This window comes from Phodopus roborovskii, unplaced genomic scaffold, assembly GCF_943737965.1.
Source record: "Phodopus roborovskii unplaced genomic scaffold, PHOROB, whole genome shotgun sequence".
Lineage (NCBI taxonomy): Eukaryota > Metazoa > Chordata > Mammalia > Rodentia > Cricetidae > Phodopus > Phodopus roborovskii.
This window is the reverse complement of record NW_026126448.1, coordinates 18,140,267-18,163,028: the sequence shown is the minus strand read 5'-3', so window position 1 is coordinate 18,163,028 and position 22,762 is coordinate 18,140,267. Positions and strand designations below refer to the sequence as shown.

Here is a 22,762-nt window from a genome sequence, read left to right as displayed (position 1 = left end):
ATTGCTGGCCACATTGCCTAGGCAGTGAGTGCCCAGCGTCTGGTGCCCAGGACTTGGATCTCTGTGACACACTTTCTGTTCCCTGCCCGATGACCTCTGGACTGGAAGGTAAGGAGGCAGATGGGCAGACAGTGGGGTTGATAGATTTACTGTTCCCAGCCTTCTTGGAAATCAGGGCTTCCTTTATTTCCTATGAACTCACAGAATACAAAGGGAAAGTCACAGATTTGGCCAGCCGTGCTCCATCTGTGATCGAGCCGATTACAGGGCTGCCAAAAAGGCCTCGACACCTGTTGCCACAGCAGAATAGCACATTCTTGAGTTCCATTCTGCTACAAGGAGCAGGGGACATCTGGCCGAGGCCACTGAGGGTGAGCACACCAGCAGGTGTTCACAGAGGAGCCACAGGCTTCCTTGACTTCACTGGTCAGGAAGTGGAGCAGAGCCATGGGGACCAGCCCAGGAGAGATTAGACATCATGGCTCCTTGTAGGCATGCCATTCTGTCCAGATCAGGTCTAGGTGTTAAACACCTCATCTGCTCTACAGACTCAGCAGTCCGGTGGCCGCAGGTGGCCAGCAGACTGGGCAGTCCTAACCACTGTGCTCTCATTGGCCTGGAATCCACATCAAGTGTGAGGGCAGGTGTGCTTGGGGTGAGGCATGAGGGCTGGATCCTCCAGCTCTCAAACGCTCAGCAGCCCCTCCCAGTATAAGGCAGATTGTGGTTGGCACCATTGTAAAGATGGGTTTGGGGACTAGAGGTGTAGCTGGATGGTAGGGTACTTGTCTAACATGTGAACCACATAAAAAAACAAAGATGACTTCCAGCGGGAGCAGAGATGATAGCAGCACAGCTCTATCTTACCCTGCTGGTGGAAGGCAGCCAGCACTGGGGTGGGCCTTCTGCCTGGGGAGCTGATGCAAGCAAGCATACTCTGGGGAGGTAGCCAACATGCCAAGAGGAGTAATGCTCAGTGAGGGGCATGTGACAAGCCCAGGGCTACCTGCTCTATGAGGGAAGTTGGGCTGGGGGTGGGTTGGGGGAGACGGTGGTGGTAGGCTCAACATCCAGAAGAACAGCATGCAGGAAGGAGGGAGTTGCTCTGGCCAGCCCAAGAGAGAAACCTAGGGCCAGGGGATGGTGCTCCCAAAGTGGCCAGTTAGAACAGAAAGACACTGGGTACCGGTCAAAAAAACAAAACAAGCAACCTGGAAAGTCCCCAGCCCCCTTTTCTTTTGGTTACTGGAGGTTGGCAAATAGAGCCGGCGGACTCCCTGGGGCCCTCTAAAACTCCAGAAATGGAAGGGGTTGACCGGTATGTTCTGGACTCTTGTTTTCTGGACTGCGGAGCCACAGCAGCCTGGAGGAGCTGAATTGGTTGAGACTGGCGAGCCTGCTGGCCTCTGTGACCTGGAAAAAGTCACAGCCACTCTCCATCCCCACCAGCAGGGAGGACAGCCCTGCTGAAGGCCTCGACACTCTTATCTCCATCGCCCAACGCCAGAGGATAATCACACCATTATCTGTGATAAGGCCCCCCTCGCAAACCAGAATGTCTGGTGTCTTCAGCTTTTGATTGAAATTCTGTCAGCTCATTATAGACACAGTGCAGACTGGGTATCATGCTGATCTAGAAATATAACTGGCAGGTACTGGTGTCTGTGCTTAATAAAAGTAGGGGGAGTTATGGCTTCATAATGGAGTTCATCTGAGAGATAAAACTCAGGCCTAAGATAATAAAAAGAGCATGCTGTGAGAAGTCTGGGGTGGCAGCTTCCAGCCCAGAATGGCAACCCTAGAAGTTGAAGAAACAGTCAGCCTTTCGGGCAGGTCCCAGACACAGAGGAACCTGGCAGAGCCCCAACTTCATTCACCCTGGCAAATAAGATGATCACCGGGTCTACCGGGGCCCTTGGCACTATTGCTTCTGCATGGCTGGGTAAGCGATGGTTGTTTCCCTACCTGAATGAGTGAATGAGTGGACAACATGAACACATAAGAGAGAAGTCATGCTGGGAAACATGGGACTATGGAGTCTTTTATTGAAGCTAACAGTTTTGTTTTTTTTGGACTTTTGGCCCCAAATAGAAAAAAAAAAGCAAATTAAAAAATTGGCAGTAAGATGTGGTAACTGTCCCCTGTGGACTGAAGCTGAGTGGAACATGGCAGGCCAATGAGGGGTCCAAGGTTTGAAGGGCAGGAACCTCCTAAGATATGGCCAAAATGGCAGACTGTCCAAGCTCCTGGAGCAGGCAAAGCCTCGGGTAAACTAATGCTAACTAACACACAAGGATGGTCAGAGTTGAGGAATCCCAGGCACTGGTCCCAGCAACTCTCCTTCATGCTCAGCCCGACTCCACTTTGCAGAAACTGGGCTCATCTGACATGGGGGTCTCGGTGAGGGGTGACAGTGGTGCCACAAGAGGCCAGCTGATGACACTTAGCGCTGGCATCAGGGAGTAGAGGGGAAGGCCAGAGGCCAGGGGACAGTGGCCAGACACTAACTCCACTACCACCACTAGCATCCCCTACTCCACGGCTGGGCCATTCCACAGTCCTTTCCTAGGTCAGGCTTTGCTAGGAGAGGAGGAAAGGAAGAGAGGCCACATCCCTTGGAGTGGCTGGGTCATAGCATCCGAGAAGCTGTCATGGTGACGAAGTCCTCAAAGCTGAGCCGAATGTTGCCCTGTACAGCGGTGTCCTTCTCCCGGAAGGCTTCCGTCAACACCTGCAGCTGGGTACACACCTTGATGAAGCAGTCGAGCTGCATGGCAGGAGTGGCAGAGCGTGGGCAGTAGCGAGAAACCAGGAGCTGGGTGAACTGAGGGCTCAGATTGTAGCCCATCTGGGACAGAGCTAGAGAGGGAGGGCACAGGAAGCAGAGCCTGCTGTGAGACCAGCACTACAGCACGGCAGATCAGGGGACCTGGGGGGGGGGGGGCGGCAGCTCAGAAGCATGAGGAAGACAGAGAGGTCCTGTGATCCAGTCAGATGTCAGGAGCACAGGTCTCTCTGGATACCCCACGCCACTCTGCATCTCTTCGTTGTCAAGGTTCATGAGATCCCAGAGAGGCTAGCGATCTACCTGTGACCATCTCATGCATCTGCGTTGCAGAAGGAAGTGTGAGCCACTAACCACCTGGGGAGACGATTTCAGCAGGAGGGTCACAACTGTCCTGGAGGCAGGCAGTCACTGGTTTCCCTGCTTAGCCCCTCTTACTGCCTCTCCTGCAGGGTGATAGATACTTAACCTATGCTAATAAGGATCAAAGGCAATCATGGGGGTACACACACAGTATCCTGTTTGAAAGAAAAGTCACACCCCATATGAGGCCACAGCCTGCACGCCACTTCCCATCTCCCCCGGAGATGCCCCCTGCCTTGTCTGCATTCCTTGCCTGCCCAGGAGCAATCTGAACTCTCTGGGAGCCCTTGGGCAAGGAACTAAGATTCAGTTTTTGTCCCTCATAAAAGGGAGACCGGAAGGGATCCTTCACCAATCTGTGTGCAATGGCCAACAGGGTCTAGCCCTTGGGACAATGAATTTCAGGAACCCGCTGCAATGCTTAGTACAGTGCCTAGGGCACAGCAAACATTCAGTAAGTGCGAATTGTGTTGTTGCTATCAACCTCAGCAACATTTGGTCAAAGAAGCTGGCAAGACAGTGCTCGGTACTGACCATCTCCCTTCCAGCAGGGCAGGCATGGCATGCTCACCCCCCACTCACAGACCCTCATCTGAATAAAAAGCTCGGTCTGGACAAAGGTCCTGGACTCTCTGGGCATCCTTTTCCCTCTCTGAGGGGATGGAACTTCTCAGTGGGTTCTCAGGGCCACATCATCCATCTGTCCTAGTAACCTACTGGCCTGAGCCCAGGCTGCAGGCTTGACCTACAGAGTCAGATTGGAACCAGATGTGGAGCTGTGGGCCCAGGTCCTCTTTCCCAGCTACAAATCTGAGAAGGCTCTGGGTCTCAGAAACCACCTCTGGCTGAGGAGCAACAGAACTTCTCTGAGCCCTGAAACAGGGCTTTTTCCATGCGCACGCTGGGACAATAAGAATAAACCACACTGCTCTCCAAGTTCCCATTGAGTCCTGTCCCCAGGGGGCCCAGCACTGGATCTGCACCCAGTGCTGCCTGACTCTGGATCAAAGCCCGGCCAGGGTGCACATCAGGTGGAATGACTGGTATGGGTGGGCACTGGACAGTGAGAGGAAACCCCGCAATGTGTTTTAAGACATGAAAAGCAATGCCGTGTGCACAGTGCCCGCCATGGCCTCACCTTGCTGCAGCTCTGTGGAGCTAATGGACCCAGAGCGGTCCCGGTCATACTGCTGGAAAAGGCCCTTCCACTGCTGGAGGAACTTCCAGAGGGCTGAGAAGCCGACGACATCAATGCGGCCAGATTTGGTCTTGTCAAACATGTCTGGGTGGGAGGAGGGAAAAGTCAGAGGAAGGCTTCAAGACTGAAGGCCAAGGGCACCACTGAGGCAGCCCTTCTTGTCCCTGAGACAGACCAACTGTGGCACCAGCCCTTCCCCTGGTGGCTCTCCGTCCCGTCCAGATTCTGCAGGGCTAGTAGCTTAGCTCCAGGGGTCCATGCTGACCCCTTCCCTGCAGTTTCTTACCAGGGAGGGTAGTGTCTGTCTGCAGAATGGAGAACTGGACCAGCCTGACACTTAGCAACCTAGACTTGACAGTGATCCATGGTAAAGAGTGCATCTTGAAGCCCCGCTTCCTCCCTGGTTATCGTTCTCCTCAGACTGACTACTTGCCCACTTCTGACACCTGTCAGGGGGCCTGGACCCAGCTCAAGTCTGCATGCTCTTGGAAGCGTGGAACTCACTTATCATCATGAGGCATGTCTCATCATTGAAGGAGGACCAGTTAGAGTTGACTAGGGCCTGTTTCAGCTCTTTGAGGGAGATATAGCCACTGTGGTCGGCATCCACCGACTGGAACCAGGAGTAGGCCTCAGGGTCCACATTGGGGGGGACACCACCTAGAGGAAGAATGAACCACTGTAGTCAGACCCAGGTCAGTGAAATGCCAGGGAGCCATTCTGGGCATCTCCCTGGCCAGACTTTCCTTTCTGTTCTAGTTATCTGCAACTGCCATCTTGATGAAGCCTGGAGTCATCTGAGGAAGGAGTCCAGCTGAAGGGTTGGACTGCCCAGATGAGACTGTCCTGTGAGGATTGTCTTGACTATTAACATGGGTAGGAGGGTCTAACCTGTGGGTGGCACCATTCCCTGGGTAGGTGGCCCGGTTGTTTTCGAAACTAAGTGTAAGCCTGCAAGCGAGCCAGCAAACAGTGGTCCAGCAAACCGTGCTCCTCCACAGTTCCTGCTTCCCAGTTCATGTCAATGACCGACTACAACCTATAAGCCGAAATTAACCCTTTCCTGCCCTGGATTCTCCCTGATCAGGGTTTTACCAGTAGCAACAGAGGGCAAACTAGAATACCCACCCAGAAAGCCTTACAGGTCTGCCTATCTAACCTCCTCCAAGTCCATGCCCTTCTCTGAGAGAGGCTCGTGTGTCACCTCATGAAGGCTTGCGGTGGACTTCTACAGCAAGGTCCTGCCAAACTTTGTGTACAGTGTCCCAATAACTTCTCAACTTAACTTTACATTTCCCACCCCCTCCCATACAGCCCGGACTCCCTGTAAATGGCCCGAGGGACGGAGTGACAAAGTTGGGGAGCCATCTGTCTTAGTGAAGCAGGGTTACTGCCACAAAAGGGGATTCTGCACACAAGAAGCTGTCAGAAACAGGCACCGGCAGTGTGGAGGGCAGACCCAGAGGTGAGGCCAGAAGAGAAGTGGAAGGGAGACCCAGGCCAGCTTGCCTGACTGAAAGTCTAATGTGGAGACCCAGGCCAGCTTGCCTGACTGAAAGTCTAATGTGGAGACCCAGGCCAGCTTGCCCACCTTAAACAACAGTGCACCGGGTGTGTTTACTGTTGACTTGACACAAATGGCCTCAACTGAGGACTGCTCAGGTCAGAGCTCTATGAGACAGGACAGCGGAGGAAAAGGAAAGGACACTCAGTGTGACCTCAAAACAGTGACAGCACACGGTGGACTTCCACTAGCCTGAGGCAGGTGCCTTCAAACTCTGCAGGCTGGCCTCTGAGGGTCCAGGAAAACATGCCCACCATACAAGATCTGAGAATCAGTGTTTGCAGTGGACAGTAGGGGCAGAACCTGTTTTTTCTAGATACGCTGTTTTTTGAAGCTGTGGGGAGGAAGAGAAGTCAGACCCCCTGCTTCTGAGACTTAGGGCTCCAGGCCTAGCTCTCTGGAACTCCACGGGCGTGGCACTGGTTTTGGGGTGCAGATTCCCTTTAAGAGTGTCCTGTGGGCACGTTTGTGGGGCACTGTCATACTGGCGGCTGATTAGAAGCCCACTGTGGGCAGTACCATCCCTAGGCCGGTGGGCCTGTGCTGAACGTGAACCAGGGAGTGAGCAAGAGATCAAGGTGGCGAGCAGCACTCCTCCTTGGTTTCTGCTTTAAGCTTCCTGCCTCAGTTTCCCTTGATGATGGACTGTGACCTGTAAGCCAAATAAACCCTTTCTTTTTCTAAGTCGTTTTTGGTCATGGAGTTCTTCAGAAACCGCACCAGAACAAGCAGGGTCACTGGGGAGGGAGAAGTTTCTGTGACACGTGTGCCCATGTGCTTCGTACAGAGATTCAGCTTTAGAGTCAAGGTAGACCTGGAGTCCCCGTCAGGACTGGTTTTTACTAGCTGTGCAACTTCAGGTGAGGTAACTAACTTTTTTGAATTCCAATTTCCATATTTATAAAATGACCTACTTCCCAGGGTGGTTGGAAGGATTACCTGAGACAACACCAAGATGGAGCCCTTAGCACAGGCTGGAAAGTGGGTGGAGGGGGCATTTTCAGAGAAGGGGTTATTTCAGTTGTGTTTGAAGGAATGAGGAGCTGTGGGGGAGGAGAAGGCAGCAAAGGCTCAGGATGCATTTACAGTGCTCTAAGCATCTCTGCTGGGTGGACAGCAAGGGCTGATGGCAAATGCGACAGCCAGAGGCCCTCTGGGATCTTTCTGCAATCAGGAGCACTTCAAGTGGTCAGATCTGTCACCTACAGTAGTATACTAGTACTTGAACCCTGGAGGTGGACCTTCCCAGGATGCTAAGGCAAGTGTCGCATAGATCAGGACGTATGCAGTACCATTCCCAGATGTTGCTAGCCACCCTGGAGAGGAAGCCATGCAGCCAAATGAGAGGAAGTGGCAAAAGGAACCTGAGCATGTGGGGCTAGCCCCTCCTTCCTTCCCCTGCTCTGGAGACTACTGCCACTCTCAGGCCCTAGGGACCAGGCGGCAGAGTCAGGAGCTCCTTTCCCTGCAGACTTCCTATGAGCTCAGACACAAGGTTTTGGATATGGAAATCCACGGCAGAGCCACTGAGCCGCTGAGCCGGAAGCCAACGGGCAGATGCTTGGGCTCTGAGAAGATAAATGCCACTTGCTGGCTGTGCTCAGAACCCCAGAGGTTTGGGCGTCTCCCCCAGGGCCACCTGCCTGGGTACATCCATTCAGATGCTGCTTGCTTCCTAAGCACAGCCTTCCCTGGAGGCCCTTCTCATGGGCCAAAGCAGTTCCTGGCTGCCTAGCTGGTGCTGGGCCCCCTGAGAATAGGCCCTCTGTGAAGGAGCTGACTGAAGGGAATCCGGGAAAAGCAAGGACTGGCACCCACTTTCCCAGCCCTCTGCCAAGAGGCTCTTCGATCTCTGCCCTCCTTGTCTTCCCAACACCTCCCTTCCAGCCTGCTGCTCCTTCCCCTTCTCTGCCATGCTCTTGCCTGCACAGCTACCATTACATTAAACACCGTATTCTCCTGCACTGTCACAAGTCTCTCCCTGAGTACTGTCCATCAAGCTCAGATGCCATGCCCAGTACACAGCCCCTATTTTACAGAGCTGGACACTGAAGCTTAAAGAGGCAGTTTGGGCAGGTCAGTGTCTGATCTGAAAAGCTTTTACTACTGATACATCTTTTCTTTCCACAGATGTGGCCAGTTACCCTCCTACAGGAATGGAGTTTCTTCTCCCATAGACTACACTGCTGTCTCCAATTATCTGAGGATCCCCCTTTCTGATCCAAGCACTGTACACCCTCTCCCACCGTCTGGTAGCTCAAGGAGCACCATCTCCAGCTGGGGTCAGGCTCGACAACGGGATGTGCTTCAGCCAAAAGAACACAAGTAGATGAGACATCAGTACTTCAGAGCAGAACCTGAAGAGTTATTGCCCAACCCAGCTAGATTCTTACTCTTTCTCTCCACCCTAAGGACAACATGCTCCAAAGAGGGTGCTCCTTCCCCACTGATCCCAGAATGAAGAGACACATGGAGCAGAAACTCAGCTGGCAACCCACGTTGCTAACACATGAGCAAGAATGAGCAAGCAGCAGAAATAAATGTTGGTTGTAAGCCAAGAGGACTCTGGGAATGTTGGCCCAGACAAGCTAACTGACGGGCTTCTCATTCTGCCAGTTAGGCAAAGCAGGAAGCAAGGGGCTACAGTGCCAGAGACTGGGGTACATGCACATCTTCAGGAAGGACAAGGATGGGATATGGATAGCGTAGACCAGGTAGATAATCTACATTGGGTTCCAGAGCTGAAGGTTCTACTTACCCTGTCCATAAGGTCCAGGCTGCTGGCCACCATAGGAACTTGGAGGTGGCTGACCGTAGGGGCCCCCTGGAGGTACACCACCATATGGTCCACTTGGAGTCCCAGAGGGGAGTCCCCCAGCACTGGGGTATCCATAGGGCCCTCCAGGGGCAGCACCTCCATAACCACCACCAGGGGGAAGTCCACTGCCATACTGGCCCCCGCCGTGGGGAGGTCCAGGGTAGTAGCCACCTGGGGGTGCTCCAGGCGCCTGTCCTGTAGCTTCTGGGAAAGTCTGCAGGAAGAACAGGTATAAGCAGGGTGAGGGAAGAACCACAGCACAGTACTTTACAAAGCGCCTGCACTGCCTTCTTGTGTCTGATCCTACAGGTGAGGTTGCACTCACATCGTTTGCTCAGGTGGCCTTGAGGCTTCTAGGGGAGCTACCAGTTACCCAAGGTTATACCAAAGGAATACAGAGTCCAGGCTGGCATCTTGTCCTCCTGACTCCTCTTTCCTCTACATCCAGGGCCCTACAAGGCCTGGGATCATGTCTGCCTTATGGCTTTATCCCTAGCTTCCAGTGGACGGTAGATGCTCAGTAAATATAAGAACAGGTAAATGAACCGAGCGGAATGCTCCCTCTTTGGGATCCTGACCTCCATCCCCGCCTGCAGAATTCACAGCACAAGTACAGTCTTTGCTACAAAGTCCATCCTCATCAGCCACCAGTGATGCAGTCACAGCACGGCCCCTCCGCAGCAGCTCTTCCTTACCTACGCCAGCTGAGGAGGCCTGAGTATTCCCTAACCTCATGACTCTAAGGCAGGCAGGGAGCCTACACCCAGGGGGGGGGGGGGGCAAAAACCAAACACCACAGTTCAGGTTTGTCACCCACGAATTCACGTCAATAATGTACTAAAAGAAGGAGTAGTTTGACCAAGAGCCAGCCCAAATATGAATCCTCCGCTCCCTGCCCTCTGCCTTTTGCCTAACAAAGAACAGTTAGTGTGTTAGAAATAGGATGTGTACTTGTTGGAGAAAAGACTTATACGGAGATAATAGAATCCTATAGAATCTTTATAGGAGGGAATGAAAAGTTTTGTCCTCAAAAATAAAAAGCTATTTGCCACTCTTCTGAGGTCTGCAAAGGAAAGTTGAAATTATTTTGAGATCTAGAAGGATTAAAAAAACCAAAAACACAAACCCAGGGTCTATGGGCAGTGGTAGTGCATGCCTTTAATCCCAGCACTTGAAAGGCAGAGGCAGGTGAATCTCTGTGAGTTCAAGGCCAGCCTGGTCTACAGATCATGTTCCAAGACAGCCAGGGATACACAGAGAAAATCTGTTCTGAAAAACAAAACAATACAACAAAAATCAGGGTCTTGTCTAGTAAGTCTATCCAGTAAGTTGGACAACTCTGGTTCTGTCCTGTTAAATAAGTCATTGTTGGTTTGGGATTAAAACAAACAAGCAACAAAAAAAAGTTTTAGGTATATTGAGAAGAAACAACCATTGTAAAATGGCTGAAAGGGGAGTGAATCCTGCTGCAAGGGAAAGGGAAGTGTTCAAGATAAACAGAGAGCATAAATCTAAGCTGTCCTCCTCCCAGGGGACAAGCCACTAAATGGACTGTAATGCAAAAAGAATTAATGAAGGAGGTGAGTTTAAGACTTGTAAGGTAGGCAAAAAGATGGAAAAGTCACTTTGAGAATTCCCACCAAGGAAGGCCAAAGCAAACTGATATTGCCCAAGAGCTACTGAAAAGAATTTAATATTATCTTTTTGGGAACAGACCATTGTAATCAACCGGGTTTAATGGAAGAATGATGGACAATTTACAAGACAGATGCATGGAACACCTAGCTGAATTAGGGCAAGCTGTAAATGAAAAAAGGTTTGTATTGAAGTGTGTAAATCCTTTTGAAAAGTTACATATACACTTTAGAATAAGAGGCTAATAGGATATCATCCATATAGTGAAATTGTAGTTAAGTGTCAGAAAACTTGTGTTTAATAGAGTGTATTTCCCTTTTAGCGGTAGTACTATATACCCACCACTGGCAACTGGAGAAGTACTTTCCATTGGAAGGGAGATATAGGCGCCTGCTTATTGATGGAGGCACTGTAAAAGCAATTCTTGATGATCAGGGTGTAATGGAACAGTTTAAAAAAGGCAATCTTTTAAATCGGTAACTATAACATAGGAGAGGGGACTCCAGACTGGATGGCTCCAAAGGATGAAGATGGTCATTAATAACATGGAGATAACATAAAAACCTCCATTTGCCAGAATTTTGGGAAGATAGAACATAGATAATAGCACTGGTCTGGTTGAAGTTGGTTCTTAGATTAGCTGACATAATTGCTTATGTTTGTCCCCACTTAGGGAGACCTTTGATCCAAGAATGCTTAGGTAGGTGTTTCTCCTGGCCCTGAGGGAAAGGGATATTTAGGAGCTGTCACAATCCCCCTGAGACAAGGGAGAAAGTGAAAGATAAAACTAAGAAGTGGAAAATGGCAGTTTGATTTTGGAAAACTGCACATAAGGTTTCTATATTTACAAAAGTAGGGGATTACTTTTGTCACCAACTCTTGAATGTCTAAAACCAGGGATTCAATGTGCCAATTAGGCCAGGATTATTTCACTATAATGGAAACACCAGCTGCTGTGTCTCTAATGCCCTTCATGGGAATCTGGTTGACAAAAACACCAACTGAGTCTGGTGTGCCCTGTGGAATCAAGTTCTTGCTAAGCCCATTAGCAAGGTCTATGGGGTGAGATAAGGATTAATAGTCAATTTTGTCAATTGAGTTAGAGCTGGAATTTCTTGGAGCAGCTGGGAATAACCTATAATGTGAATCTGACTAATGTAGTCAGAATCAATGACATCTAGAGGAAAAAAATCTGGGCAAACAAAACTTATAGTCCAGTCTGATTTACCTACTAAAATCAAGTTAAAACATTCGCTGGAAGGGGCTCCAACACATCTGTGAGGAGCCTCTTCACCTCTTCCATTACATTTAATTTTATATCCTAATTATAGATAAATCTAATATAAAATTAACTTTAGTAATCAAATCTCTTAATGTCTTAGGTTTGGGGTGGAGCTGGGTGGCTTGAGGCAGAAGTACAAGGTGTAGAACCTGTGATTCTGGGCTCCTGCAGAGGCAGCCCAGGGCCAGGGCGCTGGGACCACAGGCAGTGAACCAAAGGGCTTTGCTGTATCATCAATCCACCCTCGGCACTCATCCTTTGCTCCCCCAAACTGAACTGCCTTCACTATCAACTCTAGATGGACAATGACTGGGCAGCAAAACCATCTTTACAATCTTTACATCTTTACAAAGGAAGGGGGTTTACCATACTGAAGTCTATTGTTTTGTTTATACTGTTTTCAGAAATGGTCTCTTTCTCCACATTTGAGACACAGAGGGCCACAAGGCTACTGCCAGAGTGTGAGCCTCCCACTCTTACATGCCAATGCTTTGGTGGGCTTTCATTGATCAGCATAGTATGAAAAGGATTAGCAACTACAGATGGTTTGTTTGCAATCAGAATTTGCATTTTGTGAGCTAATGAAAGGTAATGTGGCAGCAGCTTCTTTATTATCTGTCTTTCCATAGCTTGCCGTGTAGATGATCAACCAAGTCCAAACAAGGCTCTGCAGACTTTTGTCTGATGGCAGAAAAGGACCCTGAAGGAGTATTAGGATCAGCAACATTGGTCCTAACCCTTGTAGTAGCTGAGGCTGCCAAGTGGCTGAGCCTCAGTTTCAAAGTTTCCCTGTCTGATTAATTGGCCATTAAGTAACATTTACAAGTGGCCGCTGCCTTGGTTGTGTGAAGCAATGGGCAGGCATTTGTCCATCCACTCTATGGGCCATAGATTGTATTAAGCAGTGGAGAGAATTGTTTTTATAAGGGCTTGTCATAATAACATTCCTCTAGTGAAATGGTTAGGACCCTACTCACTATAACACACTTTGTGAGATCTTTGTATATGGCAAATGGAATCCTTGGTCAGGGATTATTTATTTTACTTTGTTTCTTTGAGAAAGGGTTTTCCCGTGTAACCCTGGGGCTGTCCTGGATCTCACTCTGTAGACCAGTCTGGTTTCAAACTCACAGAGATCCACCTGCCTCTGCCTTCCAAGTGCTGGGATTGGAAGTTGTGTCACCACTGCCTAGCTCTGATGTGGACAACTTATTATATTACCTGTTGGCAGAGAATTAGGGAAAGGAGGTGCATGAGGTTCAGTAGGAGACATTCCTGGGAGATTCATTTTCCTTTTGGAAAGGCTATATGGCTAAACTAACCTGGTTCCAAAGCATTAAATGTTTTAGTTCAACCAGCAGTATAGAGCAATACAACTGGTCACAATTCTTTCCCAAGACTCCTGAATCAAGTACCCTATGGTTAGGACACAAGAGACAATATATTTTAATAATAGCCAAGCCAATAAATTTGTCTTAATGACACTTTAGCTCCAATCCCTTTAAGTAAAGCTTTCATTTGTTCTGCCTGAATGTGAACTTCAGGAGACACAGAATTCCCCAATACAGTAGAGCAGTTTAAAAGCCAAAGTGAGAAAGTAGAGGTAACAGGCTTTTGAGAAAGCCTGTTTGCTGCTTGTGACATATTGCGAAGGAGAGGCAAACGGGGCTTGATAGAGAGAAAGAAGAAAAAGTAAGCATGGGAGTGTATGTGTCCCTGCTCACCAATACCGCCAGTCTGAGATGTCATGATTTCCCTTTTCCTTGGGACCTCTCCACCCTGCTGGTGGACAAGGAAGGAGCTTTGGGAGAGATTCCTGTTGCTCCCTTTCCTTTCTGGTACCCAAGATGTCCTAAAGAAGTCCTTATTTCCTAGGGCTCTTTGGACAGTCGTGTGAGTTCAAGTCAATCAATCATTCCACACACGGGGGTTTGGTGGGGGGGTGGGGTGGCACCAAAATTTATCACAGCAAGGAGCACTGGGTGGTGGCACACACACACCTTTAATCCCAGCAACCAGGAGGCAGAGGCAGGCAGGTCTCTGTGAGTTTGAGGCCAGCCTGGGCTACACAGTGAGTTCCTGGACAGCCAGGACTATATATACAGAAAAACCTTGTCTCATACAGCCAGCTGGTGGTGGCACACACCTTTAATTCCAGCACTCAGGAAGCAGAGACAGGTGGACTCTGTGAGTTCGAGGTCAGCCTGCTCTACTGAGTGAGTTCTAGGACAGGCTCCAAAGCTACTGAGAAGTCCTGTTTTGAAAAAAACTAAACAAACAAAAACAACAATAATAAAACACATAATAAGGAATAAAATGAAGCAACCCCTGTTGGAGTGATTTGACAAGAGTCAGCCCAAATGTGATTTCTCCACTTCTGCTGGACTCTAACAATGCTTTGCTCTGTATTTATTCAACAGCACAGAAAAATGGCATATGACAGGAATGAAGGATAATTCATTGGGGGTGGGAGGGACATTCAAGACAGCCAAGGTAGCCTTGACTGCCCTGAAACTCATTTTGTAGACCAGGGCGGCATCAAACTCAGGGATCCATCTGTCTCTGCTCCCAAGTGCTTGGGATTAAGGCTTTCTTCAGAGATCTTTAGCAGAGTTTTACTAAGGAAAAAGTTATTCATTGACTCAGAACAGCGCTCAAGGCCTCATGCAGGGGTTGGCTGTTTTCAGTAAATGACTACCACACACACACTTATACACATACATGCACTAACACACACACAGTCACACACATTTACACACACACACACACACACACACACAGTTCTGGCTCAGGGGCATGGGAGAATATATAATTTAAAACAGCTCTGCATTTAGCTTGGGTTATACAAGCTGATTGCATGGGGAATCCATGGCAATAAGGTTGATTATGTTGTTCTCTTAAAGGCAGGTTAAGCTTACACAGACTGAGAACACAGTAGGACAACAGATCAAGTACACTCTTTACTGATCTCAAGCTATATAAACTTTGCTGCTAGGTCTGGAAAGCTCAGTTTCTTTGAATTCAAAAGTGTATCACACACTAACTGAATTTATGACTCACCCTCACTAAGCCTCAGAATCCTTAGGTAATAGTGTCTGCCTCACACTGTCTGCCATATGAATGAAGTCAGGCTCACAGAAGCCTGATGGAACAAGAACTTGATATGCAGTAACTATTAATGACAGTGCCCCTCTACAGAGGAGGAAACTTGAATTCCCAGATGTCACAAGTAAACTGTGCAAAGCTAGGTCTAGAGGCTAGGTCTTGGAGACCAAGTCTTTACAGCTACAGCTCCTTGTCTTGTCCACTGATGGGGGTTGTTCTTCTGCATATGTTTATCTTATTGGTCAATGAATCAAACACTGTTGGCCAATAGGGCAGTAAGATAGGTGGGTCTAGGAGGAGAGGAGAATTCTGGCAGGTGTAGGCAGAGTGCAGTCGCAATGTGATCCTGGGAAGAGGACACGAATCAGGCGTTGTCCGGTAAGATAAGACCATGTAGAATTACACAAATTAGTAGTTATAAGTTAATAATTAAGACAGAGCTAGCCAATAAGAAGCTCTAGTCACCACAGCTTTATAACTAATATAGTGTCTGAGTGTTCATTTGGGGCTGAGGTGGCTGTGGGACCAGGCTGGTGGGAAGAACCATCCACAATAGCCTACCTCTGTGTACTATAGCCAGGGGCTCAGAACACAGACCAAACAAACGTGTATTATTTTTTGGGTTTTTTGTTTGTTTGTTTTGTTTTTTAATGTACTTATCTCTCTCCCAAAAAAAGTTGCTTTGACTAAAGCCAGTAGTGTCATGCTGGTCTTTGAAAGATGCAGAGGTATTCCCCACCAAAAGATGTTAGAGGGGGACACTGTAGACACAAGAAGATCGACTTATGAGTAAGCATGGTGTGGTTAGGGAATGGCAAGAACATGCTGTGAACTCAGAAAGAAAGGCCCTTCATACCCTCCTCATCCAAGCACCTGTCGTGCTGTTTTTCAGTTGGTGGGTGAGTTATCCATGCCTGTCCAGTGTCTCCCTCACTGGAGAAAGATACAGAGCTTCTTTCTTTACCATCATCACCCCCAAGCCCAGCAGTGACTGGTACCTGTAAGCCTCCATAAATGTATGAACAAATATGCACCACATTGCACAGTTAGGGCTTTATGCAGGAGAAAACAGAGTACCACAGAAGGGTTTCCAGTGCAGGAGGAATGTGCTCCGAGCCTCATTTGGAGAATTAGCCAGTGTGGGTTTGGAGATGAGCTGGGGGGGAGGGCAGTCCAGGTGCTGGGCAGGCAGGGCATGAACCAGACAGCAGGCACAGGGATGGGAAGAATGGGGTGGGCTCTGAAGCTATTTCAGAGAGAGACTAGACATGACTTGGCAACTAATTGGATTAGGCAAGAGATGGAGGGGGAGTGAAGAAAGCAAAGTGTTCCGAATGACTCAGGGTTCTAGCTTGTACACGATGGAGAAGGCACAGCCACCAACTAAGACAGAACAGGCCGGGAGGAGGCGTGTGTAAGACGTTGGGCTGGTCTCAGGGTCACTGAGTCTCAAGTTATGGTCTGAACCAGAAATGAGATCCAGATCATTGACTCCATGTTCTGCTGCCAACCCTTTCCAGACATTTTCTAACAGCATTTCAGACTCATAAACAAAAGACTGGGGTGGAGGACAAAAGACGAGAGTTCAGTAACCATGGTTTCCGAAGCATCACAGAGAAACTACCTCTGGGTCTTAGCTGATGGAAATAAGCTATCTTTGCTATTTTTCAGGGTTGGGGGTCATAACAATGAGGCTCTGTGAGGTGCTTTAAGTTCACTCAGCTTTCATCGATTCCTTGATCCTCAGAGCTAACTGCTCACCCCATTTTAGAGGTGAGAAAATGAAGATGCCTAGAGCCTATTTAATATACTTAGATCATGCAGCTAAAATGGGAAACTGATTCAAAATAGTACTGCACATAGGAGTGCCTAGCACATGCCTGTGCCAGGAGCTGTGCTAAACACCTGTCAAGTATGATGGTGTTCTACAGTGGACTCAGGTGGAAGGAAAGGGTGGAGATATCTTTCAGCATCCACAGCAGAGGCTCGGAAAAGTACATCCTTTTCCCACTGGAGCATCTAGATCCCGATTTGTTCAGTTCAACCTTGAAGTATCTACATGCACTCCTGCAGGTGTCATAGAGCTCAACCCCTCCCAATTCAGAAGTTCCTGTGTTCTGTCTTAACTCCAGGGCCCATTCCTCTACCCGCAATCCCAAGGGAGGCTCTGAGGCATCAAAGAGGGTCCAGACTGACTCCCGATGAAGAAGAGAGGAGACTGCATTGCAAAGGCAAGCCTGCTCAGAGCTACCTTTCAAGTGCCTGATGAAAGAGGCAGGAGCCTAAGCGAAGGGTTAAACAGACACAGGAAGACAGAAGGAATGGTCTAGGCATTCACCAGCAGAGCCTTCTAAAATATTTAAAGGACAGAAACATGTAACCAATGAACAACGAGCCAAGAACTGTCCCAAGACTTTAATTACCACCTCCGTGCTGATACTACAAAATCTTCCTTTCCAGCTTCATCTCCCCTGAGCTGCAGATGCACACACCCAACGGCCCCCTGACCTTCCCTCCTGCCTCATGAGTCTCTTTGTTCCCATCTCCTAGTGCCTCCTGCCACCAGTCATACAAATCAAAGCCTTAGTGCCCTCGCTGGGACTTCCTTTCCTTCTCCGTCACCTCAATTAAACACCATGCTCCCTCAACTCTGCCTGCCAACAGCTTGTCACACCAGGCTTTACCAGGTCGTTGTCCTCTTTAGCAGAGAGTACCTCAATAGCTTTGAAAGTGGCCACTTTGCCTCCACCTCTCTGGCTTCAATTCCTTCTCTCAAGACCCACTGTCAGAGCTCTGCAGGACAAATGCAACACACCCTCACCAGCTCCCTCCCTCGTGCTCTTAGGACATCAGACCCCTCAACACGACACACAAGACCCTTTGGGACTGGCCCTTGCTTGCACTTCTGGTCTTGTTTTCTTGTCTCCTGGCCCCTTATTATTAAAACCAGACTAATTTTAAAATTGCCCCCAAATATGGGACTTTCTTATTCTTTAATAAAAGCCCTCATATAATTGATACAAAAGCAGTCACTAAGAAAAATGTACCACAGAATGTACTTTTTCACTTGCTTCCTGGTCTTTGTGAAGTTATTCCTTTTTTCCCCCCCAGCTTACACCATTGGTGATTCTTCCTGCCAAACCCCACTGGGTGGGTCCCCTGCACTATTCTAATACCTTCTACCCATTCCCACTTTACACAATCTGCATGTCTGCATCTCTCCCACTTGGAGTATTTACTACATGCTACACCTGACTTAATTATCTCATTTCATCTTCGCAGTGAGTCTGGTGTAGGTACTGCTGTGACCCCATTCTAAGGAATGTGGGAAAGTGAGCTTCATGTCTTTACAACCAATCTCTGAAAGCAAGTGGCAGAGCAGGGAAGTGAAAGCCACTTTTTCTGGGCTTGGAGACCAAGCTTTTAAGCACTGAAATCCATCAGGCAGGCTCTCCCCTTCCCCCACCCCGATGGAACCAACGGGTGCTTGACTTTCACTACTCCTAAACCCAGGCAATGCTTGAGTACCCTGGGCCAGAGGCAGTGGAAAATTACAGGCACCCCGACTCCCACCAGTGGCTGTAATCCTCCAGAACTATGCAGTGGGTGGAAGGGAGGAAGCATCATCGCCTGAGCCCTTGCTGTCCTTTCTTAGCACACCTGGGAGGAGGAGGCGGACACCTGTAAGGTGGGGATACAGGCACCATTTCTTCTTCTATCCCAGACATTTTCTCCTAGTGCTCTTTTTCAGCATTCTGCCCTGAGCACAAGCCCAGGCAGCACAGCAAAGTAACCATCATGGCAGTGGCAGCAAGTGCGGCCACCATATACTGCCATGTCCTATGCGGTGACGTGCAGAGTTCCCCATAGGCTTTGCTGCATTCCATCCTCCTACACCCTTTCCACAGGTGCCATTTCTCCTTTCTGTGGGCAAGGAATTAAGGGCCAGAGCCCTTGAATGAGCAATCCAAGCATATAGGACTTGTTAAGTGGATAGTGTTGGGATTCTAGCCCAGTTCTGTCTGTCTTTGCTTCTAGGGTATATACAAATCACCCCCAGAGCTTATTAAGATGTACATTACTTGGACTTGGAGGATGCCTCCATCAGTATAGCATTCACCATGCAAGTGTGAGGGCCTATTTGTATGAATCCCCAGCACCTAAGCAAAAAAAGCCAGGTGTGGCAAAGCATGCCTGGAGAAGCAGAGACAATGAGCATCCCTGGAGCTCACTGCCCAGATGACCCAGCTCCCAATTCAGTGAGACGGTCTCAAAAGTACACTGGAGAGTTACTCAATGTCAACCCTTGGCTTCCAGATTCTCACTGGCCCCACACATAAGCACATATATCCCTCATGATTTCAGAGTGAGAGCTCTGTCATTCTGTGCACAGAGCAAGTCTTAGATGGGACCCAAGTCTGTTCTTCAAGTGAGCTTTTAGGTGATTATGATACAAACAAGCCAAAAAAAAAAAAAAAAAAAAAAAAAAAAAAGAAAGAAAGAAATAAAGAAATAAAGAGAGAAAGAAAGAAAAGAAAAAGTACCATGGACTATGGCAATATTTCCCTAAACTGAGCTCTTCTGGAATACCAGAATATCACAAAAAAAGACCAGACATAAGACAAAATGAACAGGGAGGTATGTTCCATGGTTAAGTAATTTTTAAGAAATATTACATATTTTATGACTTTCTGGCAGATTTGGTGAACATTACCAAGCTGTATTTAACATAGTATTTCCCAAACTTGCTTAACCACAGACTCCTCTATTAACAGCCCCCACTAACATCTCACAAAACCCAGCAAGTGGAATGGAGTTTGGGAAACACTGCTGTTATACTTCAATCTCTGCCCACACTAGCCTCTCTACTTAACTTCTGCTAAGCATGCAGTAGACAGAGTTCAAAGTTCTCCTATTTGTCTCACTCTCACCTGCTACGTGTGAACTTTAGGCCGCGCTGGGTTTATTCCTCAGCTATAAGTCAAAACAGTAAGCCCTGTGTGCCTACAGGGTCCTCATATGAGCATAATGGAGGCCCAACTGCTGGGTAGGGGCCAGCAAGATGACTCAGTGGCTAAAGGTGTTTGCTGTCAGATTCAAGGAGTTTGATCCCCAAGACCCATATGATTGGAGAAAAAGCAATTCACATCTAGTCTCTTCTTTCCCTCTCTGTCTCTCATCTAAATGTAACAAAAGGCTGTATTAATTATGCAGGACTGCACATCTTTTGACATGTGACTGTGATCACATTTGATTCTGTTTTCCTTTTTTTTTTTTTTTTTACTCAAAACAGGGCTTCTCTGTATTGCTTTGGAGCCTGTCCTGGAACTCGCTCTGTAGACCAGGCTGGCCTCAAACTCACAGAGATCTGCCTGCCTCTGCCTCCTGAGTGCTAAAGGCATGCGCCACCAATGCCCGGCTTGTTTTCCACTTTTCTTGCATGAGATTAATCTCTCAAATTACTCTGTGATGGGGACAACTTGGGACCCTTCACTGGGATCATTTTGTACAATGTGAAGTAAGGGAGCTGCTTTGAAAAATCCTACAAAGCAATGCTACACTTTCCTGTGTAGCATATGCGCTACAAGAATCGCATCGTTTCTTCCCAGTAACTCTGTGAAGGGTGGGAGTCTACTACTCAACCTATTTTATCAGAGGAAACAGGCTCAGAAAAATGACCTCAAAACTAATGCGGCCAAGACATGATTCTACTTTTGACTCAAAACTGCACTTAACCTCACCACTGTCAGTTAACAAAGAATTTTGGCCACAAAAAGCACGCTGCCATCTTCCTAGCCGGCTCGAGGCAGGCTAGCAAGGGAGGAAGACGCATCTGCAGACCAATCCAGGTTCTGACCTGGACCCTGTCACCGAACTACCTGGTTACCAGATAAACTCCGTGCTTTCTCTGGGTTTCACTTTTCCTGCGTATGAAATGACGCTGAACTACCGTGAGTGGTGTAAGCATCTCACTTCTGGCACCGCCTACCACCGGTTGTCTAGATTATTCTGTCGCAGTACGTGCTGGGTGAGTCGGTAAACCTGTTTTTACCCCACGCCCTGAATGAAGCGAAGGGAACCACAGTTCTAAACGCCTTGTCAGCCGAGCACCCCGCCCAGCAGGAGACCTGATGTGTGTGCCCTGGTCTGGGCCAGCCCGGATCTATCCAGTCCAAAGCCCCCGAAACCTGGCGTGCGCGACGTCAGAGGGGACGCGACACAAGCAACTTCTCAAGTAGTCCTAGGTGACGTAAGACGATCGCGACAGGCTGGCTCTCTTTGTTTCTCGCTCACGCAGGACCTTGCTAAGGTGAACTTCTGCGTGGAAAGGGCGCGAATAAAGTGGGGAGAAAGAGCCGAGGATGAAGAGCGGCTCCGGGCCTCTAGACAGAGCCCAGACATTGAAGCAGGGGCGGCTGCAACTCACCTGCCCGTACGGATAGCTGGCCATGGCGACTATGACGTCATACACTTGTGTAAGGCGGGGCTTCCTCACCAAAGCCTCTCCTCGTTCAGCCTGGGGGCAAGTCCACTTCTGTTTGGACGATCAGGCTGTCAATCTTACGGCCGACAAACGGAAGTGACCTTGGGGCAGTGGGCGGGTACCTAACAGACCCACTACGAGAGCGAAGGACCCGGTAGAAATGTCCGGAAGTGGTGGTGATAGTGGCAAGTTTGTTTTTGTTTTTTTTTGTGACTTGGAGCAGCCTTAGGGGTTGGTTAGACTAGGTTTTCTAACGGGGTTGCTTCTGCGGTGGCCATATTATAACCTGGCAAATCGGCCACATGTTAATTACGTCACTTTCTGTGATCACTTTAATTTTTTACGCCCAAGCGGTTGCCATGGCTACTGGGCACTAACCTCCTCCTGGAATGGAGGTATTATTTAGTACTTGGATGCTAAACAAGTCTTAGGACCGTGGAGAAAGGTCAAGCTGCCAGAGTAGAAGAAAAATTAGGATGATATGGCTCTTCATAAATGGGGGAACTGAGGACCAGAAAGGCAGTGACTTATATGTCTAAATTCATAGTGAGTTCACAACAAAATATGACCTAGGATTAGTGTCAGTGGATAGCTAGTCTCAGAAAGGGAGTCTTATCCCCTTTGTAGATCCCAGCTACTGAGTGACCAACATCATCTACTTACTTCTCTCTCAGGTTTAGGTTCTACACTTGTTTAGTTAAATCCCCATGTGGCTGGACATGATGGCACATGCCTTTAGTCTCAGCACTCAGCAGGCAGAAGCAAGTGTATCTACTAAAGTTCCAGGACAACCAAGGCTACATAGTGAGGCCCTGTTTCAAAAAACAAAAACCAAAGGAAAAACCCTCTCACATGGACAAGAATTGTGTCTGGTTTGCTTGTAATCTATAGTGCGAACACTATACTTTTAAATAAACAAATGAAATGAGCAGTTATCTGCCTAGGCCATCTCACCATCTAGCCAGACACTTTCCAAACTCCCAGTGCTGATCGTGTTACTGAGCACAGGACAGCATGCAATTCACATTCCTCATCCAACTGCAAAAGAAGATAAACCCTTTCATTCCCGTTCTCTGGGCCCTTAATGATCTGGCCCAGCTGTACCCAGGCTGGGTCCCACTCTCAATGGTCAGTTCCCCCCTCCAACACACTTTAGTGGGCAGATCTTGTTTTCTTTTTAAAAAATTAGTTTCTTTTACTTCTCAGTCTCGGTTTTCTCAAATGTCGGTTAAAATCAACTTGAAAGTGCATTTATTACGGCCTCTTATGCTCAGGCTTAGTGACACACCATTCATAAGACCGATGGCCCTTTCACATCTAGTCTGCCAGTCCCACCCTCCATTTAACCTCTCTCGTGGCCCCCATCTCATTAGCCACTCTTCTCTGTATGCACCTAGTATGGCCGCTGTGTTACAGTCTAACCCTGAATAAGAATTCTCTGATGATTTCCACAAAACGCATCTGTTCTATCACAAAATCTGCACAGTCACTCAGGCCAAGGACCCAGGATCACTTTTTTTTTTCTTCA

At 48.4% G+C, this 22,762-nt stretch overlaps 1 protein-coding gene across 1 annotated transcript; it reads right to left on the bottom strand.

The window, feature by feature from the left end:
- Positions 1–2,010: 2,010 nt before the first annotated feature.
- Positions 2,011–21,264, bottom strand: Pef1 (penta-EF-hand domain containing 1). Its single transcript, XM_051188920.1, has 5 exons — positions 21,178–21,264; positions 8,669–8,942; positions 4,851–5,006; positions 4,287–4,430; positions 2,011–2,859 (listed from the first exon to the last, which is right to left on the bottom strand). Exons 1-5 carry the CDS (start codon positions 21,199–21,201, stop codon positions 2,630–2,632), a joined length of 828 nt encoding a protein of 275 aa, XP_051044877.1. The 5' UTR covers positions 21,202–21,264; the 3' UTR covers positions 2,011–2,629.
- Between the last annotated feature and the right edge of the window lie 1,498 nt (positions 21,265–22,762).

Coding starts and splice junctions, on each gene's coding strand:
- Pef1 (XM_051188920.1), bottom strand. CDS start 21,201: ATGGCCAGCTATCCGTACGGGCAG. Junction 8,943..21,177: donor CCAGCTATCCGTACGGGCAG/GTGAGTTGCAGC, acceptor TTCTTCCTGCAG/ACTTTCCCAGAAGCTACAGG. Junction 5,007..8,668: donor GCCTGGACCTTATGGACAGG/GTAAGTAGAACC, acceptor TTCTTCCTCTAG/GTGGTGTCCCCCCCAATGTG.